Here is a 20,728-nt window from a genome sequence, read left to right on the forward strand (position 1 = left end):
CAGAGTGGTGTTGGGGGGCCGGGGGGAATCTCGGGACGTTGGGAGGGGGCCTGGGGGCACTGGGAAGGGGCCTGGCGGGGACGTTGGAGGACCTGGGGGGTCTGGGGAGCCTGGGGACACTGGGAAGGGGCCTGGGGGGGGGCCTGGGGACATTAGGGAGGGGTCTGGGGGGCATGGGAGGACCTGGGGGCACTGGGTGGGGTGCTAGGGACATTGGGAAGGGGGCTGGGGGCACTGGGAAGGAGCCTGGGGGGTTCTGGGGACACTGGGGGGGCCTGGGGATGGTGGGAAGGGGCCTGAGGGTGAACTGGGGGTCCTTGGGACACTGGGAAGGGGCCTGGGGGTGAACTGGGGGTCCTGGAGACCCTGGGAAGGGCCCGGGGGGAGGGGGGCGGGGCTGAGGGGTCTGGACGGCGCGCTGGGGGTAGGAGCCGGGAGGGGGCGTGGCCAGAGAGCCCCGGGGGCGTGGTCGTGTCCGGGCCGTGCCCCGCCCCTTCCGGCACGTGACGCTCGTCACAGCCGCGCCGGCGTCCAAGATGGCGGCGCCCAGGGCGCTGGCGGCGGCGCGGCGGGCGGCGGCGCGGGGCTGGCGCGGGGCGGGGGGCGGGGCCGGGGCCGGGCCGGGGCGGAGCCGCCTGTACGAGCACGTGCGCGAGGGCCTGAGCGCGCGGCCGCAGCTGGACGTGGCGGCGCTGAGCGAGCGGGAGCTGGAGCGGCGGCGGGGGCCGCTGCGGGGGGGCGACCTGCGCGAGATCGTGAGCGGGGCGGGGCCTGCCGGAGGGGCGGGGCCTGCCGGGGGCGGGCGGGGCCTGTCGGGGCTGGGGGCTGGAGGGCGGGGCCTGTCGGGGCTGGAGAGGGGCGGGGCCTGGCGGGGCTGGAGAGGGGCGGGTCCACCGGGGCTGGAGAGGGCGGGGCCTGCTTGGGGTGGGCGGGGTCCACTCGGAGGGGGCGGGCCTGCCGCGGCTGGAGAGGGCAGGGCCAGCTTTAGGTGGGCGGGGTCTGCCAGGAGGGGGAGGGCCTCGCGGCAGGCGGGGTCTGCCCGGAACAGGTGTCTGCGGTGGGGCCTTGGGGAGGGGCGGGGCCTACAGTGAGGGGGCGGGTCTGCTGAGGAGGGGCGGGGTCTCAGGGGCGTGGTCTGCCTGGGAAGGGTGTCTGGGAAGGGGCGGGGTCCAGGGTGGGCGGGGTCTGGCTAGGATCAGGGAGGGCCCTCGTGGTAGGTGGGCCTGGGGAGGGTGGGGCCTGCAGGGGGCGGGTCTACAGGGTGCAGGCGGGGCTTAAGGGAAGGGGTGGAGCCCAGTATCAATCGGGGGGGGCTTGTGGAGTGGGTGGGGCTACAGGGAAGGGCTGCGCATACTGGTGGGGCGGGGCTTGTGCACAGCAGGGGGCGTGGCCACCGGCAGCCCCGCCCACACCGGCCCCACCCCCAGGTACAAACCTGGGCCCGCCTGGGGGAGGTGCGGGCCAGCATCGCCCGCCTGGAGGCCGAGAAGGGGCGAGTGGCCCAGGGCGTGCGGGCCCTGATGGTGAGAGCCCCCCTCTGCCCCCCCGGGACCCCCCGTGTCCCCCCCGCCCGTGTCCCACCCTCTCTCCTCCCGCAGGCAGCCCACGACAAGGAGACGGCGGAGGCGGTAGGGACGCGGGGGGCGCGGGGAGGGGGTCCCCGCTCCCAGGAGGGGGGTGCCGGGGGGGGGGTGTGCCCCCCCAGCGCCCCCAGCCCCGTGTCCCCGCAGCTCCCCGCGTACGCAGCGCTGCGGGCCCGCGGCCGCCAGGTCCGGCTGGAGCTGCAGGCGCTGCTGGCCGAGGAGGCCGGCCTGGACGAGCGCTTCTACCTGAAGGCCCTGCAGCTCCCCAACCGCACCCACCCCGAGGCGGTGAGCTGGGGGGGGAGCAGCTGGCGGGGGTCACCGCGTCCCCCCATGCCCCCTGACGTCCCCTCTTCCCCCAGCCCGTCGGGGACGAGAGCCAGGCCCGCATGCTGGAGGTGGTGGGAGAGAAGCCGGGTACGCCGGGGCGGGGGGGAGCCGTGCCTCTGTTCCCCTGCGGTGATTTGGGGAGCAGTGACGGCGTGGAGGGTTCCTGGGGGCTGAGAGAGCTCGAAGGGGGTGAGGAGGAGGAGGGTTCCTCCAAGTGATGGGGATTTCTGGGGGGACCGAGGAGGAGAGTGGCCTGGGGGGGGAGGAAGGCTGTGGCAGGGGAAGAAGAGGGTCCTTGGGCAAGGAAATCTTGAGTGAGGAAGAGGAGGGTCCCTGGGGTGAGGAAGGCTTTGGGGGGCGGGGAGAAGAGGAGGGTCCCTGGGGTGAGGAAGGCTTTGGGGGGAGGGGGAAGAGGAGGGTCCCTGGGGTGAGGAAGGCTTTGGGGGGGCGGGGGAGAAGAGGAGGGTCCCTGGGGTGAGGAAGGCTTTGGGGGGGCGGGGGAGAAGAGGAGGGTCCCTGGGGTGAGGAAGGCTTTGGGGGGGCGGGGGAGAAGAGGAGGGTCCCTGGGGTGAGGAAGGCTTTGGGGGGGCAGGGGAAGAGGAGGGTCCCTGGGGTGAGGAAGGCTTTGGGGGGGCGGGGGAAGAGGAGGGTCCCTGGGGTGAGGAAGGCTCCCCACCCTTCCGTCCCCGCAGTGTTTGACTTCAAGCCGAAGGGACACCTGGAGCTGGGCGAGGGGCTGGACATCATCCGCCAGCGGTGAGCACCCCTGGGTGCCGGGGCGGGGACACCCGGGCGTCACACGCGTCCCCCGTGACGCGCGCGTGTCCCACCCGTGACGCAGGCGCCTGTCGCACGTCTCGGGGCACCGCTCCTACTACCTGTGCGGGGCCGGCGCGCTGCTGCAGCACGCGCTCGTGCGCTTCGTCCTGGCCAAGCTGCTGCCCAAGGTACGCGGCGGGGTCCCGGGGGGGTCTGGGGGGGGGGTCCTGGGGGTCCCACACTCCCCCCACACCCCTTTTCCCCCAGGGCTTCCTGCCCATGACGGTCCCCGACCTGCTGCGAGGCGCCGTCTTCGTGAGTGCCGCCCCCGTCCCTGCGTCCCCCCGCCCCGTGACGGCTCTGTCCCCCCCCCGTGACGCCCCGTCCCCCCCTTCCAGGAGGGCTGCGGTATGCAGCCCAACGCCACCCCCTCGCCCGTCTACAACATCGCCCCCTCCCGCTTCGAGGACCTCTGCCTGGCCGGCACCTCCGAGGTGGGGATCGCAGGTGAGGAAAAACGGGGCGAAAACGGGGGAAAACGGGGTCTGTGCGTTTGGGGGGCGGGGGCTCCAGGAGCCCCGCTGCCCCCCCGCCAGCTCATCCCTCCGCTCCAGGGTACTTCATGGACCACGCTGTGCGGCTGGAGGACTTGCCCATCAGGTACGGGGTCCCTGGGGTCCCCCCCTCCCCAGGAGCCCCCCCACTTCCCACTGGGGACCCCCCCCACCCCTCCCAGGGGGGACCCAGGCGTCCGGGGGGTCCTCACCCCCTCGCCGCGGCCAGGGTCGTCTGCTCCAGCACCTGCTACCGGGCCGAGACCGAGACGGGGCGGGAGCCGTGGGGGCTCTACCGCGTCCACCAGTTCACCAAGGTACTGGGGGAACTGGGGGGAGGACCCCAGTGTCCGGGCGGGGTGGGGGAGGACAGGGCGGGGGGACGACACACGGCCCCGTCCCCTGTCCCCGCAGGTGGAGATGTTCGGGGTGACGGCGGCAGAGAGCGGGGCCGAGAGCGAGGCGCTGCTGGCCGAGTTCCTGGCTCTGCAGAAGGAGATCTTCTCCGAGCTGGGACTGCACTACCGGTGAGGGCGGGGGGCTCGTCCCCGTGTCCCCCGCCCCATGCGTCCCCCTCCCGTGTGTGTCCCCCCCCCCGCTGACAGCCCCGCTCCCCGCAGCGTCCTCGACATGCCCACGCAGGAGCTGGGGCTCCCCGCCTACCGCAAGTTCGATATTGAAGCCTGGATGCCCGGACGGGGCAAATACGGGGAGGTGAGGGCAACGGCGGGGGGGCAAAGCCCCTGGGGAGGGGGGCAACCCCCCCAATTTGGGGTCTGCACTGGGTGCCCCCCCCTTACAGCGTCCTCCAGTAACCTGAGGGCAGATCCCCCCCGTTAAAGGGGTCCGCAGGGGGTCACCCCCCCCCATTTCGGGGTTTGCTGGGGAACTGGAGGGGAATTCCCCCATTGTGGGTGAACCACCAGTGTCGGGGTCCCTGGCCTCGAGGTGGGGGGTCCCCCAAATGCCTGCGAACCCCCTTGCTCCCCCCAGATCTCCAGCGCATCCAACTGCACCGACTACCAGAGCCGGCGCCTGAACATCATGTACAGCGACGGGGCCGGGCGGCTGCGGCACGCACACACGGTGGGTGCCGCCCCCCCCACCCGGGGGGTCCCCGAGCCCCTCTGCCCCCACTACGCCCCCCAGGCCCCTCGGCCCCCCACTAACCCCAGGCCCCCCAGGTGAACGGCACTGCCTGCGCCGTCTCCCGGATGCTCATCGCTCTCTTGGAGTGCAACCAGCTGCCGGTGCGTGCTGAGGGCGGGGGGGATGGGACCGGGGGGGGGGGGGCACCCCAGGGTGCTGGGGGGGCGCAGGGGGAGCTCACCCTGCCCTGCGCCCCCAGGATGGTCGCGTCCGCGTGCCCCCCGCCCTGCAGCCCCTCGTCGGCCAGGCCGTGCTCGCCCGGCCCCCGGCCCCGCTGCTGCGCTACATCGGGCCCAACCAGCCCCGGGGGGGCCGTGAGGTGCCCTGAGCCGGGGGGGGGACCCCCGAGGTGGCCCCCACGTCGCACCCCGGGGCCAGGGGGGACACCTGAGGTGGCCCCTGTGTCCCCAGAAGGCACCCCAAGCACGGGGCGGGGGGGGGGGGGCACGTGAGGGGGCCCCCACGCCGGAGAGGGCACGGAGGCAGAAGGGAGACGGGAAGAATGTGGATGCACGGAAGGGGACACGGACGCACGGACACGGGACGCACGGACACACGTCCCGTGGGGACACGGGTCCCCCCCCAGTGTTAACGAGCCCCTGCAATAAACACCACCTTTGCCCCCCCCCCCCGAGGGATGGAGCCCATCCTGTGCTGCTCCGTGCCTTCACACACGCCAGCGCCCTCCTGCACGTGCGCTCCGTGTGCTTTTGCACACGCATGTTTTCTGTGCACATGCCTGTAGACATGTGTTCTGTGTACTTTTGCACACGTGTTCTCTATACACACGTGCCCGTATACATCTGTGCTGCGTGTGCTTTTGCACACGCATGTTCTGCATGCACGTGCCCGTAGACATGTGCTCTGTGTGCTTTTGCACACGCGTGTCCTCTGTGCACGTGTGTTCCGGGTGCTTTTGCACATACATGTTCTCTATACGCATGTGCCCGTACACACCTGTGCTCCATGCGCTGTTGCACGCGCACGTGCACCCCATAGCTGCATCGCAGCCCGTGTCAGCGCAGCGCCCAGAGGAGAAACTGGGGAGACTGGGAGGCTGCTGGGGGGGACGACAAGGATCCCGGGGGTCACACTAGTGACGGGGACCTCGGGGGCTGTGACCCCTGCCTGGGGCTGGCCCGGGGAGGAAGAGGAGGAGGAGGAGGAGGAGGGGGTGGTGGGGGGCTGCGCAGTGGCCAAATGCCTCTTTATTTTACAACAACCGATATAAATCCTCTACGCTACGACCGGGACTCGGGGAGGGGGGGCAGGGTTGGGGTGGCGGGAGCGGGGGCTCCCCCAAAGTCCAGCCAACAGCATCGGGAGCCCCCAGATAAATAGGGGGAGACCTGGGGGGTGTCACTGGGGGGGGCCATCAGTCCACGCAGCGCCCACTGTTGATGACGATATCGTCGTATTCCTCCTGGGGGGAGACACAGCCAGCGCTCAGCACCCCCCAGAGTTTGGGGAGGGGGGGCTGCTGGGAGCGGGGTGAGCCCCCCCCCTTAATTCTGGGCGGCTGCCGGGAGCGAGGCGAGCCCCCCCTCATCGGCACAGCAGAGGAGCCGAGGGGATTTTGGGGCGCGCGCCGGGCTGGGGGGCACTTACATCGCTGTTGTCGCCCTCGCCCTCGTCGGGGCTGTCCTCGGAGTCCCCGGGGGGCTCCTGCGCCCCGAAATCCCGCAGCAGCTGGGGCAGGCGGGGGTCGGGGCGGTGGCGGGCGCTGTAGAGGGGGGTGTACCCCACGTACATGCGGGCGGCGGGGTCGGCACCGGCGCGCAGCAGGCACTCGGCCACCTCCGGGCTCTGCGCCTCCACCGCCAGGTGCAGGGGGCTGCGGCCGCAGCTGGGCTCCTGGGGGGACGGGGGTCAAGGGGGTGTGGGGGGCCCAGGGGACCCCCCCCACGTTCCCCCACCCCGGCACTCACTGCCTTGTTGAGGTCGGCGCCGGCGCTCAGCAGCAGCTCCACCATCTCCAGGTCTTTACGGAGCACGGCGACGTGGAGGGGGGTGTAACCTGCCGGGGAGGGGAACAGGGGGCGTCGCTGCGGCCCCCCAGCCCCACGGGGGATCCCCAGCCCCACGGCATCCCCCCGCCCCCACAGCCCATGTCCCCGTGCCACAGCTCCGTGGCGCGGTCCCTGCCCGAAACCGTGCCCCCCCCGCCATCTTCCCACACGGCCTCGCACCGCAGCCCCACGGCGTCCCCCCAACCGCGTCCCCCCCCCCCCCCGCCACACCCTCACGCCGCGGCCCCGCGGAGCCCCCACCGTCGTAGTTGACGCTGTCGAGCTGGGCGCGCGCCTCCTCGTCGCGGGGGGCCGGGGGGGGCCGGGGGGGTCCCAGCAGGTGGCGGGCGCAGCCCCGGCGGCCCTCGCGGCAGGCGAGGTGCAGCGCCGTGTGCCCCCCGCGCTCCTGCACGCACAGCCCCGCGCCCGCCGCCCGCAGTTTCCGCACGAAGCCGGACAGGCCCAGGATGACGGCGATGTGCAGCGCCGTCTGCGGGGAGAGAGACCCCTCAGCGGGGCGCGGGGAGCCCCCCCGGGCCAGCGCGGAGGCTGGGGGGTGCCCCCCAACCCGCGTCCCCCCCCTTCCCGCACCTGCCCCAGGTCGTTCTGCAGGTCCAGGTACTCGGTGCCCCCCGTGTACTGCAGGATGGAGTCCAGGAAGGCCTCGTGCTCATGGATGACGGCCAAGTGCAGGGCCCTGGGGGGCGAGGGGCAGCGTTACGGGGGGGTCCCGCCGCCCCCTGCCCTGCCTGGGGGTCCCCCAACGAGAGCAGAGCCCGGGGGCAGGGCTGCGCCTCACGGGGCACAGCGTGGCCCCGCTGTGCCGGGGGGTCGAAGGGGAGCCGGGGGGGGGGCAGGACCCGCTGTCAGAGCTCTCCCGGGACCGGGGTGCCCCCTCGCCGCCCCGGGGCGGGGGGATTCCGCCCCCCCCCTCTCCCGCCCCGCGGGGCAGGGGGGTTTCCCCACGGGGCGGCGGGGCTCCTCCGCCCGCAGGAGAGGGGGTGCCGTGCCCGCCCGGCCCCCGCCCGCACTCACGTGTCGCCGTCCTCGGTGAGGAAGCTCAGGACGTGCCGCAGCCAGGCCGCGGGGTCCACGGCTGCCGCCGGCGGCGGCGGCGACGCCGCTACCGCCGCCGCCTCCTCGGGGGGCTCAGCGAGGCGGACGGCGCCTCCGGCCGCCGTGACGGGGCCCGGGGCCGGGCCCGGCCGCTCGGGACCGGGACTGGCGGGCCCGGGGCTGGCGGGCAGCGGCCCCAGCTGCCCCTCGCCCAGCGAGCCCAGGCCGCTGTCGCACCACTCATCGCCCTCGGGCCGCTTCACCTCGCCGGGGGGCGCCGGCGCCGCCGCCTGCGCCGCCGCCTCCGCGGCCGCCATGCCGGGCCGCCGGGCTGGGCCGGGCTGGGCAGCGCTCAGGCCCGCGCCGCCATGGGGCCGCCGCCGCCGTCCCGGGAAATCCCCGCCGGGCCCGGCGATGGCGGCCGCGCGGGGCCTGCCGGGACCCGTAGTCCTCACACCACTTCCGGGGCGGCGCGCGCGGGGCACGCCGGGAAGCGCGGCGCTCTCCGCCTATCAGCGCCGCCCGCGGGGCACGCCGGGAGGTGTGGCCGCACGGGTGGGGGCGGGCAGCGCGGAGTACGCCGGGAGGCGCGGCGCTGCCCGCCTATCAGCGCCGCCCGCGGTGCACGCCGGGAGGTGCGGCTGGGCTGCGCGGGGCATGCCGGGAGGTGTGGCCTGGGCAGCGGCCGGCGCCCATGGCCGAGCCGGACGGTAACGGGGGGCGGCGGGGCCGGGCCGGGGCCGGGGGCGGCGACGGGACCCCCCCCCACCCCGGGCTGCGCCCGCTGATTCCCCCCCCCCCCCTCCTCCCCCAGCTCCCGGTGCCCGCGGGGACGAGGCCGAGCAGGACGCGGAGTCGCCGGTGAGCGCCCGGCGGTGCGCGTCCCCCTCCCGGTGCCGGTGACCCGGGCCCGGTCAGGCCTCCCGGGGTCGGAGCCCCCCGCCACCACCGGCTGACCCCTCTCCGCTCTCCCCGCAGGCCTCCGACACCGAGCCCGGCGCTTCGGGCGACTCAGAAAGTAGGTGCGGGGCGGGGCGGGGCGGCGCGGGGCCGCGGCCCGTCCCGGGGGGCGGCGGGGCCGGTGGCCGATGCTGCTCCCCCCGGTGCAGTGGAGCTGCTGCGGAGCCTCCTCTCCCGGACGCTGGGGCTGGGCGGGGAGAAGCCGGAGAAGGTGCTGGACGAGCTGACGCTGGAGGGCGTGAGCCGGTTCCTGCGGAGCGAGAGATGTACGGGGGCGGGGGGCGGCGGGGGGCGGGATTGGGGTGCAGGAGGACTGGGGGGACCGGGGGGTTGGGGTGGGATGCAGGGGGATTGGGGGTGCGGGGGCTTGGGTTGGGGGGGATTGGGGTGCGGGGGACTGGGGGGTGGGTTGGGGGATTGGGGTGCGGGGGCTTGGGGTTTGGGGGGTTGGGGTGCGGGGGTTGGGGTGCAGGGGAATTGGGTTGGGGTGTGGGGGGACTGGGGGGTTGGGGGTGCGGGGGTTGGGTTGGGGTGCAGGGGAATTGGGTTGGGGTTTGCGGGGGTTGGGGTGTCCCCCTCAGCCCCCTCTCCCCCAGGTAAGAACGTCGTGTGCATGGTGGGCGCCGGCATCTCTACCTGTGAGTACATTTTTGGGGGGACGCGGGGGGTGCCGGCCCCGCGGGGGGCCCTGATGTCCCCACCCCCCACCCCGCAGCCGCCGGGATCCCCGACTTCCGCTCGCCCGGCACCGGGCTCTACGCCAACCTGCAGAGCTACGACCTGCCCTACCCCGAGGCCATCTTCGAGATCAGCTTCTTCAAGGTAGCCCCCGCCCCGACCCTTTGGGGGGGTCCCGGCCCTCCCGGGGGGGCTCAGGGCCCCCCCCCCGTCCCCGTAACGGCCGCCTCTCCCCCCCGCAGCAACACCCCGAGCCCTTCTTCGCCCTGGCCCGGGAGCTCTACCCGGGGCAGTTCAAGGTGAGACCCTCCCCAGCCTCAGTTTCCCCTCCCTGCGGTGTTTGTGTGTCGTGTCGTCCCCCCCCCAAAAAAAAAGTCCCTGGGGGGTCCCCGCCCCCCGCTGTCCCCCAGACTGACGCCCCGCTCCGTCCGCCCCCCAGCCCACGGTGTGTCACTACTTCATGCGGCTGCTGCAGGAGAAGGGGCTGCTGCTGCGCTGCTACACCCAGGTAGGGACCCCCGTGGCGGGGCCCTGGGGGGGGGTCGGGGCTCCCTTGGCCCCCCCTCTGCGCCCCGGCAGAACATCGACACGCTGGAGCGGGTGGCGGGGCTGGAGCCCGAGCTGCTGGTGGAGGCCCACGGCACCTTCTTCACCTCCCACTGCCTGCGCCCCTCCTGCCGCCAGCCCTACGGCCTCCAGTGGATGAAGGGTACGGGGGGGGCGGCGGCGGCGGGGACCCCCCCGCGGCTGGGGGGAGGGGGGCTGCGCGTCCCCAGGCTGGGTGAGGGGACGGCTCCAGGGTGGGCAGGGGGGCCCAATCTCCGGGATGGGGTCCTAACGGGAGCCTGTTCTCCCCCAGCGTCCCCCTGTGTCCCTCTGTGTCCCCCCGTGTCCTTCTGCGTCCCCCCTGTCCCCCGACCCCCCACTGAGCTCTCCCCGTCCCCGTCTCTTCCAGAGAGGATCTTCTCGTCCCTCGTCCCCAAATGCGAGAAGTGCCAGAGCGTGGTGAAGCCCGGTGAGTGGGGGGAGGCCGGGGGGGGGCCCGGCCTAAGGGGGCGTGTGGGGCCCCCTCATTCCTTCCGCTCACCTCCCGCCCCCCCTAGACATCGTTTTTTTCGGGGAGAGCCTCCCCTCGCGCTTCTTCACCCTCCTGCAGTCGGTGAGTGGTTTGGGGGGGGGGGTGTCCTGCAGCCCCCCTGCCAATTCGGGTGGGGGGGCATGGCAGGCAATGCCGGTGGCAGTGTGGTGACGTCCCCTCTCCCCCCAGGACTTCCAGAAGGTCGACCTCCTCCTCATCATGGGCACCTCGCTGCAGGTCCAGCCCTTCGCCTCCCTCGTCAGCAGGTTGGGAACCCCCCCCCGGGACCCCCCCGGGCCCCCCCAGCTCCCTGCCACCCCCCTGTGACTGTCCCCTCCTCTCCCCCCACAGGGTCCCCACCAACACCCCCCGGCTCCTCATCAACAAGGAGAAGACGGGGCAGGTGAGGCACAGGGGGGGTGCCGGGGGGCTTGGGGGGGCTGCTAAAGCGGGGGGGGGCATCTTAGGGGGGGCGGGTGCTGCTGCCGCCCCCCATCACCCTTGTTTCCCCCCAGAGCAACCCCCTCATGTCCCTCATGGGCTTCGGCTGTGGCATGGACTTCGATTCGGACAAGGCTTACAGGCAGGGGGGGCCGCGGGGGGTTTGGGGAGGCTGCGGTGGGGACCCCCAGGGGCTGGGACGCCTGGCTTCCACGGGGGAGCACAGGGGGTCAGCACCTCTAGGTCTGCATGCCGTACGGACCCCCCCCAAGGTGGTTTTGGGGACACCCCCCCCTGCGCCCCCTCCCACGGGTTCCCCTGTCCCCCCAGGGACGTGGCCTGGCTGGGGGAGTGCGACGCCGGCTGCCTGGCGCTGGCCGAGCTGCTGGGCTGGAAGGTACCTCCCATCCCCCCCGCCGCTGCGGTGATTTTGGGGGGGGGTCCCGGCCTCCGCGCCCCCCCCCCATTCCCCCTTCGCTCACCGCCCCGGTGCCGGTCCCCGCAGAAGGAGCTGGAGGAGCTGGTGCGGAGGGAGCACGCCGCCATCGACGCCAAGGCCGCCCAGGAGGGCGACGGCAAGGCCCGGGGGGGCAACGGCGAGACCCCGGGGGACGCTGGCGAGCGCCGGGGGGGCAGCCGGGACCCCGCGCCGTAGCGCGTGGGGGCCGGGACATTAAATGGCCACAGAGGCGGGTTATCGGCCTTGTCTGTTCCCTGCTGGGGGCTGGGGGGCACCGGGGTTGGGTGGAAGGGGGTGGCTGGGGGACCTGGGGGGCAGTTGGGGACCCCTCCGTGTCCCCACTAGGGAGCAGGGGGCAGGAACGGGGGGTGCGGGGTGGGCTGCTGGTTACTGGGGGTACTGGGGCAGCAGGTCACTGGGATGCTGGGGGTACTGGGGCCAGGAATGAGGGGGTACGGGAGTGGGTCCCTGGTTATTGGGGGGTACTGGCATAGAGGGGTCCGCAGTTACTGGGGGTTATTGGGGTGGGGGGTCCCCGGGTACTGGGGGATACTGGTGTGGGGGTCCCTGAGATGCGGCGGGGGGGTAAGGGGGAGCAGGACCCAGGACATACTGGGGGGGGGGCTCTTACTGGGGGGTACTGGTGGTGGGGGGTCAATGGGGGTGGGTATTGGGGTGTAACGGGGCTGGGTACTGGGATGCCGGGGCCGTCCCCCCCAGCAGTGCACAGCCTGGGGGGGGAGGGCTCCCCTCGGGCCCCCCCGTCACCGTGGAGACCGTGAACCCCTATTTTCCTGCCTTCTCCCAGTATTTGTGCAATAAAACGTTTTATTTCTAAAACCTGTCTGCGTCCTGCCCGGCCTGCCCGGTTTGGGGGCCCTGCCCGGCCCCAGGGATTCCCGCCTGCTCCGGGGGTCCCTACCTGAGGGGGCGCGGTGGGCAGGGCCAGCGCCAACGGTCGCGGGCCAATCCGAAGTGAAAGCTGAGGGAGGCGTCCAATTAGAGCGCGGGGCGTCAGGCGCGGGCGTTTGATAGGCGGGAGAGTTAGCCAATGGGTGGGGGCTTGTCCTGGCGGGAGAGGCTGAAGAGGTTGAGAGGGGCATGAGAGGAGCCAATCAGAGCCCAGGATAGATGATTGGCGTTGCCTTTGACCAATAGCCTGACGAGCCGCTGCCGAAAGGCCCTCCGGGAGCACCCGGAGAGGCGGTAGACGAAGGCGGAGTCTGAGTGCAGGGCCATGAAGAAGGGCGGGGCGCCGTTCAGACAGGCAGCCACTCCAGCCAACCAGCTCGGTGGGCGGGCGGACGGACGCGGACTGCGGCCAATGGAAGGCGGCAGCGCCGCTGACGGGCAGAAGCGCGGGCGAATGGGCGCGGGGCTGGCGGGCCGGCAGGCCCAATGGCGGCGGAGGGCGGGGCCGGCGGCGGAGGGGCAGCGCCGCGAGCCAATGGGCCGGGAGCCCCGCCTTGACTGGCGGGGGGGCGGGCCAATAGGGGCGTGGCGGAGGCGGCGCGGCGGAGTGAGGCGCCATGTCGCGGCGGCGGTGGCGGGGCCCGCAGAGCGCGGAGGGCAGCGGCCGCGGGGGCGAGATGGGGAAGATGGCGGCGGGCGGCGGCGGCGGCGGCGGGGGTGGCTCGGGCCGCTACTAGGGCGGGGGCGGCGAGGGCGGCCGCGCTCCCAAGCGCCAGAAGACGGAGAACGCGGAGCCGCCGCCGCACGGGCCTGGCGGGCCGGGGGGCTGGCGGCGGGCCGGCGCTGCCGGAGCGGTGAGCGGGGCCGGGGGGCCCTTGGGAGGGGGTGGGCATCATGGCAGGGCGGGAGGCGGGAGGCGAGGCAGGGCCTGGGGCGGGGAGCAGCGGGGCACCGGGCCGGGCGGGGGCGCCCGGCGGGGCCCGAGTGGGGCTCGGGGGGCAGGACGAGGCCTGAGGGGGCAAAACGTGGTCCTTGGAGTGGGGGTGGGCATGGTGGCGGGAGCAGGGCTCGTGGGGGGCGGATCGGGGCCCGAGGGGGGTAAAAACGGGGCAGGCTGGGCCTGAGGGGGCTGGAAAGGGGAGCAGGGTAGGTCTGGGGGGCAGGAGGGGGTGTGGGGGATGTTTAGGGGGGCAGGGACCGTCTGGAGGGGACATGGGGTAGGCCAAGGCCCTGGGGGGGGCTCAGGTCAGGGCTGGGGGGGGACAGGGTCTGCCCTGGCTTGGTGAGGCCAGGGAGCGCTCGGCACCCTCAGGGAGAGGGGAAACGTTTTTCGAGGGGCAGGGCTGGACCCCGAGGGCCTGCAGAGCGTCTGGGAAGGGGTTTGAGGGAGGCAGGGCCCCGCGGGGCCCTCGCTCGCGTTCCCCAGCAGCACCGGGAGCTCTTTGGTCGCACCAAGTTCAAAACCGCTCCCTCTCCTCGCCGCCGAGACGGGACCCTGGGGCGCGGTGATGGGCGGAGGGTGGGCTGAGATTCCCGGGGCGGCGGCCGAGACCTTACCCGGAGGGGTTTTTCTTGGTAGTACCCCCGATGTGCGTAATTTGGGGTGAATAAAGAGGCCTCGGTGGCTCTGGGTGGGCGCCACACTGAGCCGAGCCCTCCTCTCCCCCCAGGAGAACTACGACGACCCCCACAAGACGCCTGCCTCCCCGGTGGTGCACATCCGGGGGCTGATCGATGGCGTCGTGGAGGCCGATCTCGTGGAGGCCCTGCAGGAGTTTGGCCCCATCAGGTGAGGGGACGCGCTGGGGGACACACACGGTGGCACCACAGTGGCACCGCGGCGTCGGTCTGACCGTGGCCTTCCCTGTCCCAGCTACGTGGTGGTGATGCCCAAGAAGAGACAGGCTTTGGTGGAGTTTGAGGATATCCTTGGCGCCTGCAACGCTGTTAATTACGCAGCCGACAACCAGATCTACATCGCTGGTCACCCCGCCTTCGTCAACTACTCCACCAGCCAGAAGATCTCCCGCCCCGGGGACACGGATGATTCCAGAGGCGTCAACAACGTCCTGCTCTTCACCATCCTCAACCCCATCTACTCCATCACGACGGTGGGTGATGTGCCGGGGGAACCCGAGGGTTTTGGGAATGCGGAGCCGGGCACGCGGATCTCTCCCGGCCCTGGCACCTGCTGCTTCGGGGGGCTCTGGGGGGGCTGCCGCTGTGCCTCAGCCAAGTCCCTCACTGCTTCTCGCCTCTCCTGTCCCGCAGGACGTGCTGTACACCATCTGCAACCCCTGCGGCCCCGTGCAGAGGATCGTTATCTTCAGGAAAAACGGCGTCCAGGCCATGGTGGAATATCCTTCCGTGCCCCGAGAGCCCGGGGCTGCCTTTCTCATGTGATTTCTGCTGTGGGTTAGTTTGGCTCTGCCTCAGACCGGTCTCCTCGGCCGCGCTCTGGTGTGTCCCGGCTGGCTACGGGGAGGGAGCTGAGGGTTTCCCAAATTATCTGTGTCCTCTGGGGCCGTTTTCCCCGCTTGGGGAGCGACGCCTGATACGTGGCGTGGTCAGATTCGTCCTCCCAGACAGCGAAACCTCCCTTAAAGACGCTTTCGTTTCCGTAAACGTCCTTAATGCCGCCAACGTTTGACTCGGTGCAGAGCGCCCAGCGAGCCAAGGCATCCCTCAACGGGGCTGACATTTACTCCGGGTGCTGCACGCTGAAGATCGAATACGCCAAGGTAAGCGTCCCCACCGGCGGCGCACGCCCCTCGTGGGGTGACGCCGCTGACGCCTGACGCTTTTCCGGGTGTTTCTCGCAGCCCACGCGCCTCAACGTCTTCAAGAACGACCAGGATACCTGGGACTACACCAACCCCAACCTCAGCGGACAAGGTAATCTCCGATGAAGCGCTTTGTACCTACGCACACGGTCGGGCACAGCACTCTCATACCGACGCACAATATGTAATGCCATTCGCCTGCCCGTACCTTCAGCTGGAGCTGGCGTGGGCTCGACGGGGAGAGGGTTCGGGGTGGGGGGGCGAATTGAGTCGAAAAACCGAGCGGCGACGGCCGGGGGTTTCTCTCGGCGGTTTGTTCTGCGCGTTGCTTGTCGGGGAGCATTGGTGTCAGGCGCGTGAAGCGAGAGGGAGTCTCTGCACCAGCGATACGCGGTTGTTTTTTTTATACTTAATGAATTTCTGGGGGTTTGTGGGGGCGGGGGGGAAAGTGCCATTGCTTTCTTGTGTCTGCCCCGCTGCCGGCTCTTTGCGTGCCTCATCTTCCGAGCTGGGTTTACCAAATCGGGGCTGCCTCACCTTCCCGGAGCTGAGGGGCGAGTTGGAAAACACCCCTGGCTTGGCGGGGGGGGGCACCCGGCCCCTCTGTAAAACCGGAGGGGAGACGCCGGCTCCCTTGAGCTTGGGGCGGGGGGGGGAAGACCCCCCAAACCCTGCGCTCGTGAGAGCGGACGTCTCCCGCTCCCAGCTGGATGCCGGGGTGGCCATTGACACCCTCCATGTCGGGCTGCGCAGGGTCAGCCCCCCAGGAGGAGCTCGGCGACGCTTGTTTTGGGTTTTTTTTTTCCCCAAAGTAAAACACTTCACGTTTTAAAGCCGGGGTGTCGGCGTCGGGCGGCCTCGACCGCTCGAGGCGGGGACGGGAGGTTGGGGGGCGGCGGGCACGGGGTTAGGGGGTGGGATTCGCTGCGGGAGCTGTCGAGGCACCGTCTGCCGGACACCCCCGCTTTTCAAAGCTGCAGAGCCGTCAGGTGCGGGCGCAAGCAATGGCATTACATGACCTAGCGAGGGGCAGGGGCAGAGCTCTCCTGCCAGGTACATACGTAGAAGATGTGCAGAGCCGCAGGGGCGAGAGGGGCTCGCTGGGAAGCGGGCGGGGGGTGCGGTAACGTGGCCTTTCCCAGCTCCGAGCAGTCATTTGCACATAACCCCGGGGACCGTACTACAGCGGAAGTCCCGAATGGGCCGTGACCTGCCTCTGCACATTCCTCACACCACACAGTGTAGAAACCTTTACTGGAGAAAACACGCAGCATCCAGAAACAAGCAGCAGCTTGAGCTCATTACATCAAGGACACAACACCGTGGCCCAAGGACTATCTACAGCACAGAGAGAGAAAGAGGCGCAGCATGCCACAGCAGACATTTACCTTTACTTACCACAGCCAGACCAAACCGAACCCACGAATGTACACAGAACTAGAAAACACAGCCCAGAGGGTCCTCAAAACAAGGCCAGCAGCGCTCTTACCGGAGACCGGAGTAGATCTGAGGCCCTCCAAGACCTTAGGATTGCTCTCAGCACGGTTTGGTTTGGGAGGGCAGTTCCTTTGCTTTACGCTGTTTCTCCTGCAGTCCTCAACTGCCACCATATCAGCGCCAAGCGGAGAAAAAAAAAAAAACCAAACCAAAAACAAACCAAACCAAACAAAAAAACACCAAACCAAACCAAGCAACACAAAGCAACCCAACCCAAGGGCACACAGGTCCCTAGGAGGCCGTAGCCGGGGCCGTGCGGGTCTGGCGCAGGCCGGCGCTCGAGCCGAGGCACATTTCCATTACAGAGGAGACACGCACACGGGAAAGAGCTACACAGAGCCAGAAGCACCATTTTGTTACAGCACAACACAAATTGCAGGAGGTGAAACACGGAGGAACACTCTCATTTATCACACCTTTATGTCCTCTCTCTCGGTACCTTCTGAGGACAAAACATCTGTGAGACCTTTTTTTTTAAAAAAAGATTTTACTTTTTTTTTTTTTTTAAAGAAAAATTGTAGCGGTTTTGTGCCTTTGACCTGTGTTTATGACTCTGAAACCATGTGATGCAGGGTCGCAGTGTATGTTTGATGGGACGCCATCTTTCAGAACTGTGCTAACTCACTCTTGAAGCGTCCAATGGTAAGAGAAATACAGAATTTTTATATGACAATGGACATTGTACTTTGTACTCCCGCTGTAAGTAGCCCTTTTCAATCTTTGTAATCGACTCGGAATAAACCTGTACGAAACCCGGTCGTGTAAAGGGAAGAGAAGAGCAACTGTACGGTGACATGAGCGTGTTTATGCCTTGTACGTGATGGCTCGTTTTAACCTGTTACTGCTGTTGCTTTGCTGCCTGTACCAGTCTCGCTCCCTCTCCCGTTTTGTCGGGGCAGGGAGATGTCTTGCCACTTTTTATTATTTAATTTATATTTTTTTCTTTTTCCTTTCTGTACATTAATTTATATATATATTTTTTAATGGCTGTGTAGAAACTAGCAGCGTCCCCGAGGCTGGGGGGCACGGAGTGGGGCGCTCCCCTCGCCGCACCTCCCTCCTAGTCAGCTTAGGGGGGGCCGGGGCTGGTCCCTGGTGGGAGGGAGGGAGGGAGGGGGTAGGACGGGGTGAGGGGGGCTCCCGGCCCCCTCGCTCCGGCCGGGGCTCTCCGTCCCCGCTGGGAGGAGACGCGGGGGTCCCGGATGGGAGCGGGGCGCAGGGGTTCGGAGCCAGCCCCGCCGGCGCCCTCCTGGGGTAGCTGGGGGATCCCCAAAGCCTCCCCGGGGCCAGGCTCGGGCGCCGGGGACCGGAGGGGCCCCCGGCGCCCTGGGGAGCGGTTGTGTGTGTCCTCCCCCGCCCCGAGACCACCCTAACCTCTCCTTCCACCCGCAGGAGACCCGGGCGGCAACCCCAACAAGCGCCAGCGGCAGCCCCCGCTCCTGGGAGACCACCCTGCGGAGTACGGTACGGCGCTCCTCGCCACGGCGAGGGGGGGGGACGGGACACGGACGGACACACGGGCGACGCCGGGGGTCTCCAACCCTCTCCCTGCACAGGAGGACCCCACGGCGGATACCACGGGCACTACCACGACGAGGGCTACGGCCCCCCGCCGCCCCACTACGAAGGGAGAAGGATGGGCCCGCCGGTGGGGGGGCACCGCCGGGGACCCAGCCGGTACGGCCCCCAGTACGGGCACCCGCCGCCGCCCCCGCCGCCGCCGGAGTACGGCCCCCACGCCGACAGCCCCGTCCTCATGGTCTACGGCCTGGATCAGTCTAAGATGAACTGCGACCGCGTCTTCAACATCTTCTGCCTCTACGGAAATGTGGAGAAGGTGAACGGGGCGGGGGGGGGCTTCCCTGGGGTGGGGGGCTCGGGCACGGCCGGGGGGGGGGATCGCGGAGGTTCCACCGCTTCCCCTTGCAGGTGAAGTTCATGAAGAGCAAGCCGGGAGCAGCCATGGTGGAGATGGCGGACGGCTACGCCGTGGACCGGGCCATCACCCACCTCAACAACAACTTCATGTTCGGGCAGAAGCTCAACGTCTGGTAGGTCTCGGGCGAGGTGGGGCGGGGCAGGAGCGGGCAGCGCTGCCCGCCGTGCTGACCCCACCCGCCCCGGCAGCGTCTCCAAGCAGCAGGCCATCATGCCCGGGCAGTCCTACGGGCTGGAGGACGGATCCTGCAGCTACAAGGACTTCAGCGGCTCCCGCAACAACCGCTTCTCCACGCCCGAGCAGGCGGCCAAGAACAGGATCCAGCACCCCAGCAACGTCCTCCACTTCTTCAACGCTCCCTTGGAGGTGACCGAGGACAACTTCTACGAGGTACGGGGGGGCCCGCGCCGGCCTGTCGCGTCCCTTCTCCTGCCTTCCTCCTCTTGCTGCTTCTCTCCCCTCTCCTTCTTCCGCCTTCTCCTCCTCCTCCTCCTCCCTCTTTCCTCTTGTTCTTCTTCCTTTCCGTCTTGCTCTTGTTCTTTTTGCCCTTCTCTTCTTGTTCTTTTTCCTTGTCCTCCTTCCTTTTTCCTTTTTCTCCTCTTTCTTTTTTCTCCTCTCTCCTCCCTCTTCCCTTGTCCTTGTTGTTCTTCTTCCTTTTCCTTCTTCATTTTCTTCCTCCCTTTTTCCTCTTTCTTCTTCCTTCTCGTCTTCCTCCTCCCTGTTTCCTTCCCCTTTTTCTTTCTCCCTTTTTCCTCTTTCTTCTCCCTTTTTATTTTTCCTTTTTCCTTCTCTTCCTCCTGCCTTTTTCCTAGTCCTTCTTGTTTTTTTCTTCTTCTTTTTCCTTCTCTCTTTCCTTTTCCTTCTTTGTCATCTTCTCTTTTTCCTTTTCCTCCTGCCTTTTTCCTAGTCCTTCTTGTTTTTTTCTTTTTCCTTCTTTCCTTTTCCTTCTTTGTTGTCTTCCCTTTTTCCTCCTCCTCTCTTTTTCCTTTTCCTCCTGCCTTTTTCCTCGTCCTTCTTGTTTTTTTCTTCTTCTTTTTCCTTCTCTTTCCTTCTCTTTCCTTTTCCTTCTTTGTTGTCTTCCCTTTTTCCTCCTCCTCTCTTTTTCCTTTTCCTCCTGCCTTTTTCCTAGTCCTTCTTGTTTTTTCCTTCTTTCCTTCTCTTTCCTTTTCCTTCTTTGCCGTCTTCCCTTTTTCCTCCTCCTCTCTTTTTCCTTTTCCTCCTGCCTTTTTCCTCGTCCTTCTTGTTTTTTTCTTCTTCTTTTTCCTTCTCTCTTTCCTTTTCCTTCTTTGTCGTCTTCCCTTTTTCCTTTTCCTCCTGCCTTTTTCCTAGTCCTTCTTGGTTTTTCCTTCTCTTTCCTTTTCCTTCTTTGTCGTCTTCCCTTTTTCCTCCTCCTCTCTTTTTCCTTTTCTTCCTGCCTTTTTCCTCGTCCTCCTGGTTTGTTCTGTTCTCTTCTTTTTCCTTCTTCCTCTTTGCTTTTCCTTCTTCCTTTCTCCTCCTCCGCCTCCCTTTTTTCCTCTTCCTTTTCCTTCCTCCTCCTCCTGCCTTTTTCCTAGTCCTTCTTGGTTTTTTTTTCTTCTTCTTTTTCCTTCTCTCTTTCCTTTTCCTTCTTCTTTGCCGTCTTCCCTTTTTCCTCCTCCTCTCTTTTTCCTTTTCCTCCTGCCTTTTTCCTAGTCCTTCTTGTTTTTTCCTTCTCTTTCCTTCTCTTTCCTTTTCCTTCTTTGCCGTCTTCCCTTTTTCCTCCTCCTGCCTTTTTCCTTTTCCTCCTGCCTTTTTCCTCGTCCTCCTGGTTTGTTCTGTTCTCTTCTTTTTCCTCCTCCCTCTTTGCTTTTCCTTCTTCCTTTCTCCTCCTCCGCCTCCCTTTTTTCCTCTTCCTTTTCCTTCCTCCTCCTCCTCCGCCAGCCGCCAACCCCCTCTCCCTTTTCCCGCCCCCCCCAGATCTGCGACGAGCTGGGCGTGAAGCGGCCTTCCTCCGTCAAGGTCTTCTCGGGGAAGAGTAAGTGCGGGGGGGCAGGGAGCGGCCGCCCGGGGGGTGCTCCCTGCCCCGGGGGGGGGCGCGGGGGGCAGGGCGGCACGGCCGCCGCAGCCGCCGGGCTGAGGAAGGGACACCCCCCCGCAGGCGAGCGCAGCTCCTCGGGGCTGCTGGAGTGGGACTCCAAGAGCGACGCGCTGGAGACCCTCGGCTTCCTCAACCACTACCAGATGAAGAACCCCAGTAAGTGGCGCCGCGGGGGGGCTCCTCCGCCCGCGCCCCCGCCCCGCTGACGCCCTTCTCTCTCCGCAGACGGGCCGTACCCCTACACGCTCAAGCTCTGCTTCTCCACCGCCCAGCACGCCTCCTAACCCGCGCCCCTCGTTTTTTAACGGCTGAGGCCCAGCAGCGACCGCCCGGCGCCCCCGGCCCCCCTTTTTAAGGAGAATGGTTGTGCGTGTGCTCGCTGCCCCTCCCCCCTTTCAATAAACTCGTTTGGAAAACAAACCCCTCCCTCTGCTTTGGGGCTGGGGGGGCGGTGGGACCCACACCCCCCCCCTCCCCGCCATTT

The 20,728-nt window shown here is 68.3% G+C and overlaps 4 protein-coding genes across 8 annotated transcripts; 3 read left to right on the forward strand and 1 right to left on the reverse strand.

Annotated features, from left to right (window-relative positions):
- Nucleotides 1–536: 536 nt before the first annotated feature.
- SARS2 (seryl-tRNA synthetase 2, mitochondrial) lies at nt 537–5,022 on the forward strand. 2 transcript variants are annotated; one of them, XM_072848791.1, is made up of 16 exons: nt 537–755; nt 1,428–1,523; nt 1,599–1,628; nt 1,731–1,871; nt 1,946–2,000; nt 2,606–2,669; nt 2,755–2,860; nt 2,940–2,987; nt 3,071–3,179; nt 3,287–3,332; nt 3,456–3,543; nt 3,641–3,753; nt 3,847–3,940; nt 4,220–4,312; nt 4,411–4,476; nt 4,575–5,022. In XM_072848791.1, exons 1-16 carry the CDS (start codon nt 537–539, stop codon nt 4,701–4,703), a joined length of 1,497 nt encoding a protein of 498 aa, XP_072704892.1. In that variant the 3' UTR covers nt 4,704–5,022. The 2 variants fall into 2 exon arrangements, with proteins under 2 accessions (XP_072704892.1, XP_072704893.1); XM_072848792.1 differs by lacking the exon at nt 2,940–2,987.
- Nucleotides 5,023–5,550: 528 nt separating this feature from the next.
- On the reverse strand, nt 5,551–7,887 carry NFKBIB (NFKB inhibitor beta). Its single transcript, XM_072848767.1, has 6 exons — nt 7,420–7,887; nt 6,976–7,081; nt 6,646–6,874; nt 6,304–6,392; nt 5,984–6,229; nt 5,551–5,798 (listed from the first exon to the last, which is right to left on the reverse strand). Exons 1-6 carry the CDS (start codon nt 7,755–7,757, stop codon nt 5,751–5,753), a joined length of 1,056 nt encoding a protein of 351 aa, XP_072704868.1. The 5' UTR covers nt 7,758–7,887; the 3' UTR covers nt 5,551–5,750.
- A 181-nt stretch (nt 7,888–8,068) lies between these two features.
- SIRT2 (sirtuin 2) lies at nt 8,069–11,296 on the forward strand. Of its 2 annotated transcripts, XM_072848765.1 has the most exons (16): nt 8,071–8,150; nt 8,255–8,301; nt 8,419–8,458; nt 8,550–8,666; nt 8,997–9,038; nt 9,116–9,222; nt 9,321–9,377; nt 9,518–9,586; nt 9,658–9,787; nt 10,034–10,093; nt 10,182–10,237; nt 10,346–10,422; nt 10,508–10,559; nt 10,672–10,739; nt 10,928–10,994; nt 11,103–11,296. In XM_072848765.1, exons 1-16 carry the CDS (start codon nt 8,135–8,137, stop codon nt 11,250–11,252), a joined length of 1,155 nt encoding a protein of 384 aa, XP_072704866.1. In that variant the 5' UTR covers nt 8,071–8,134; the 3' UTR covers nt 11,253–11,296. The 2 variants fall into 2 exon arrangements, with proteins under 2 accessions (XP_072704867.1, XP_072704866.1); XM_072848766.1 differs by lacking the exons at nt 10,182–10,237; nt 10,672–10,739 and having other exon boundaries at nt 8,069–8,150.
- Nucleotides 11,297–12,559: 1,263 nt separating this feature from the next.
- HNRNPL (heterogeneous nuclear ribonucleoprotein L) lies at nt 12,560–20,658 on the forward strand. Of its 3 annotated transcripts, none has more exons than XM_072848763.1 (13): nt 12,560–12,823; nt 13,640–13,758; nt 13,843–14,080; nt 14,241–14,326; nt 14,614–14,710; nt 14,792–14,864; nt 17,642–17,713; nt 17,806–18,086; nt 18,179–18,300; nt 18,377–18,578; nt 20,124–20,181; nt 20,272–20,400; nt 20,470–20,658. In XM_072848763.1, exons 3-13 carry the CDS (start codon nt 13,856–13,858, stop codon nt 20,526–20,528), a joined length of 1,404 nt encoding a protein of 467 aa, XP_072704864.1. In that variant the 5' UTR covers nt 12,560–12,823; nt 13,640–13,758; nt 13,843–13,855; the 3' UTR covers nt 20,529–20,658. The 3 variants fall into 3 exon arrangements, with proteins under 3 accessions (XP_072704864.1, XP_072704865.1, XP_072704863.1); XM_072848762.1 differs by having other exon boundaries at nt 12,797–12,823; nt 20,305–20,400; XM_072848764.1 differs by lacking the exon at nt 20,272–20,400.
- The last annotated feature ends 70 nt before the right edge of the window (nt 20,659–20,728 follow it).

Source organism: Ciconia boyciana, chromosome 33 (assembly GCF_034638445.1).
Source record: "Ciconia boyciana chromosome 33, ASM3463844v1, whole genome shotgun sequence".
Lineage (NCBI taxonomy): Eukaryota > Metazoa > Chordata > Aves > Ciconiiformes > Ciconiidae > Ciconia > Ciconia boyciana.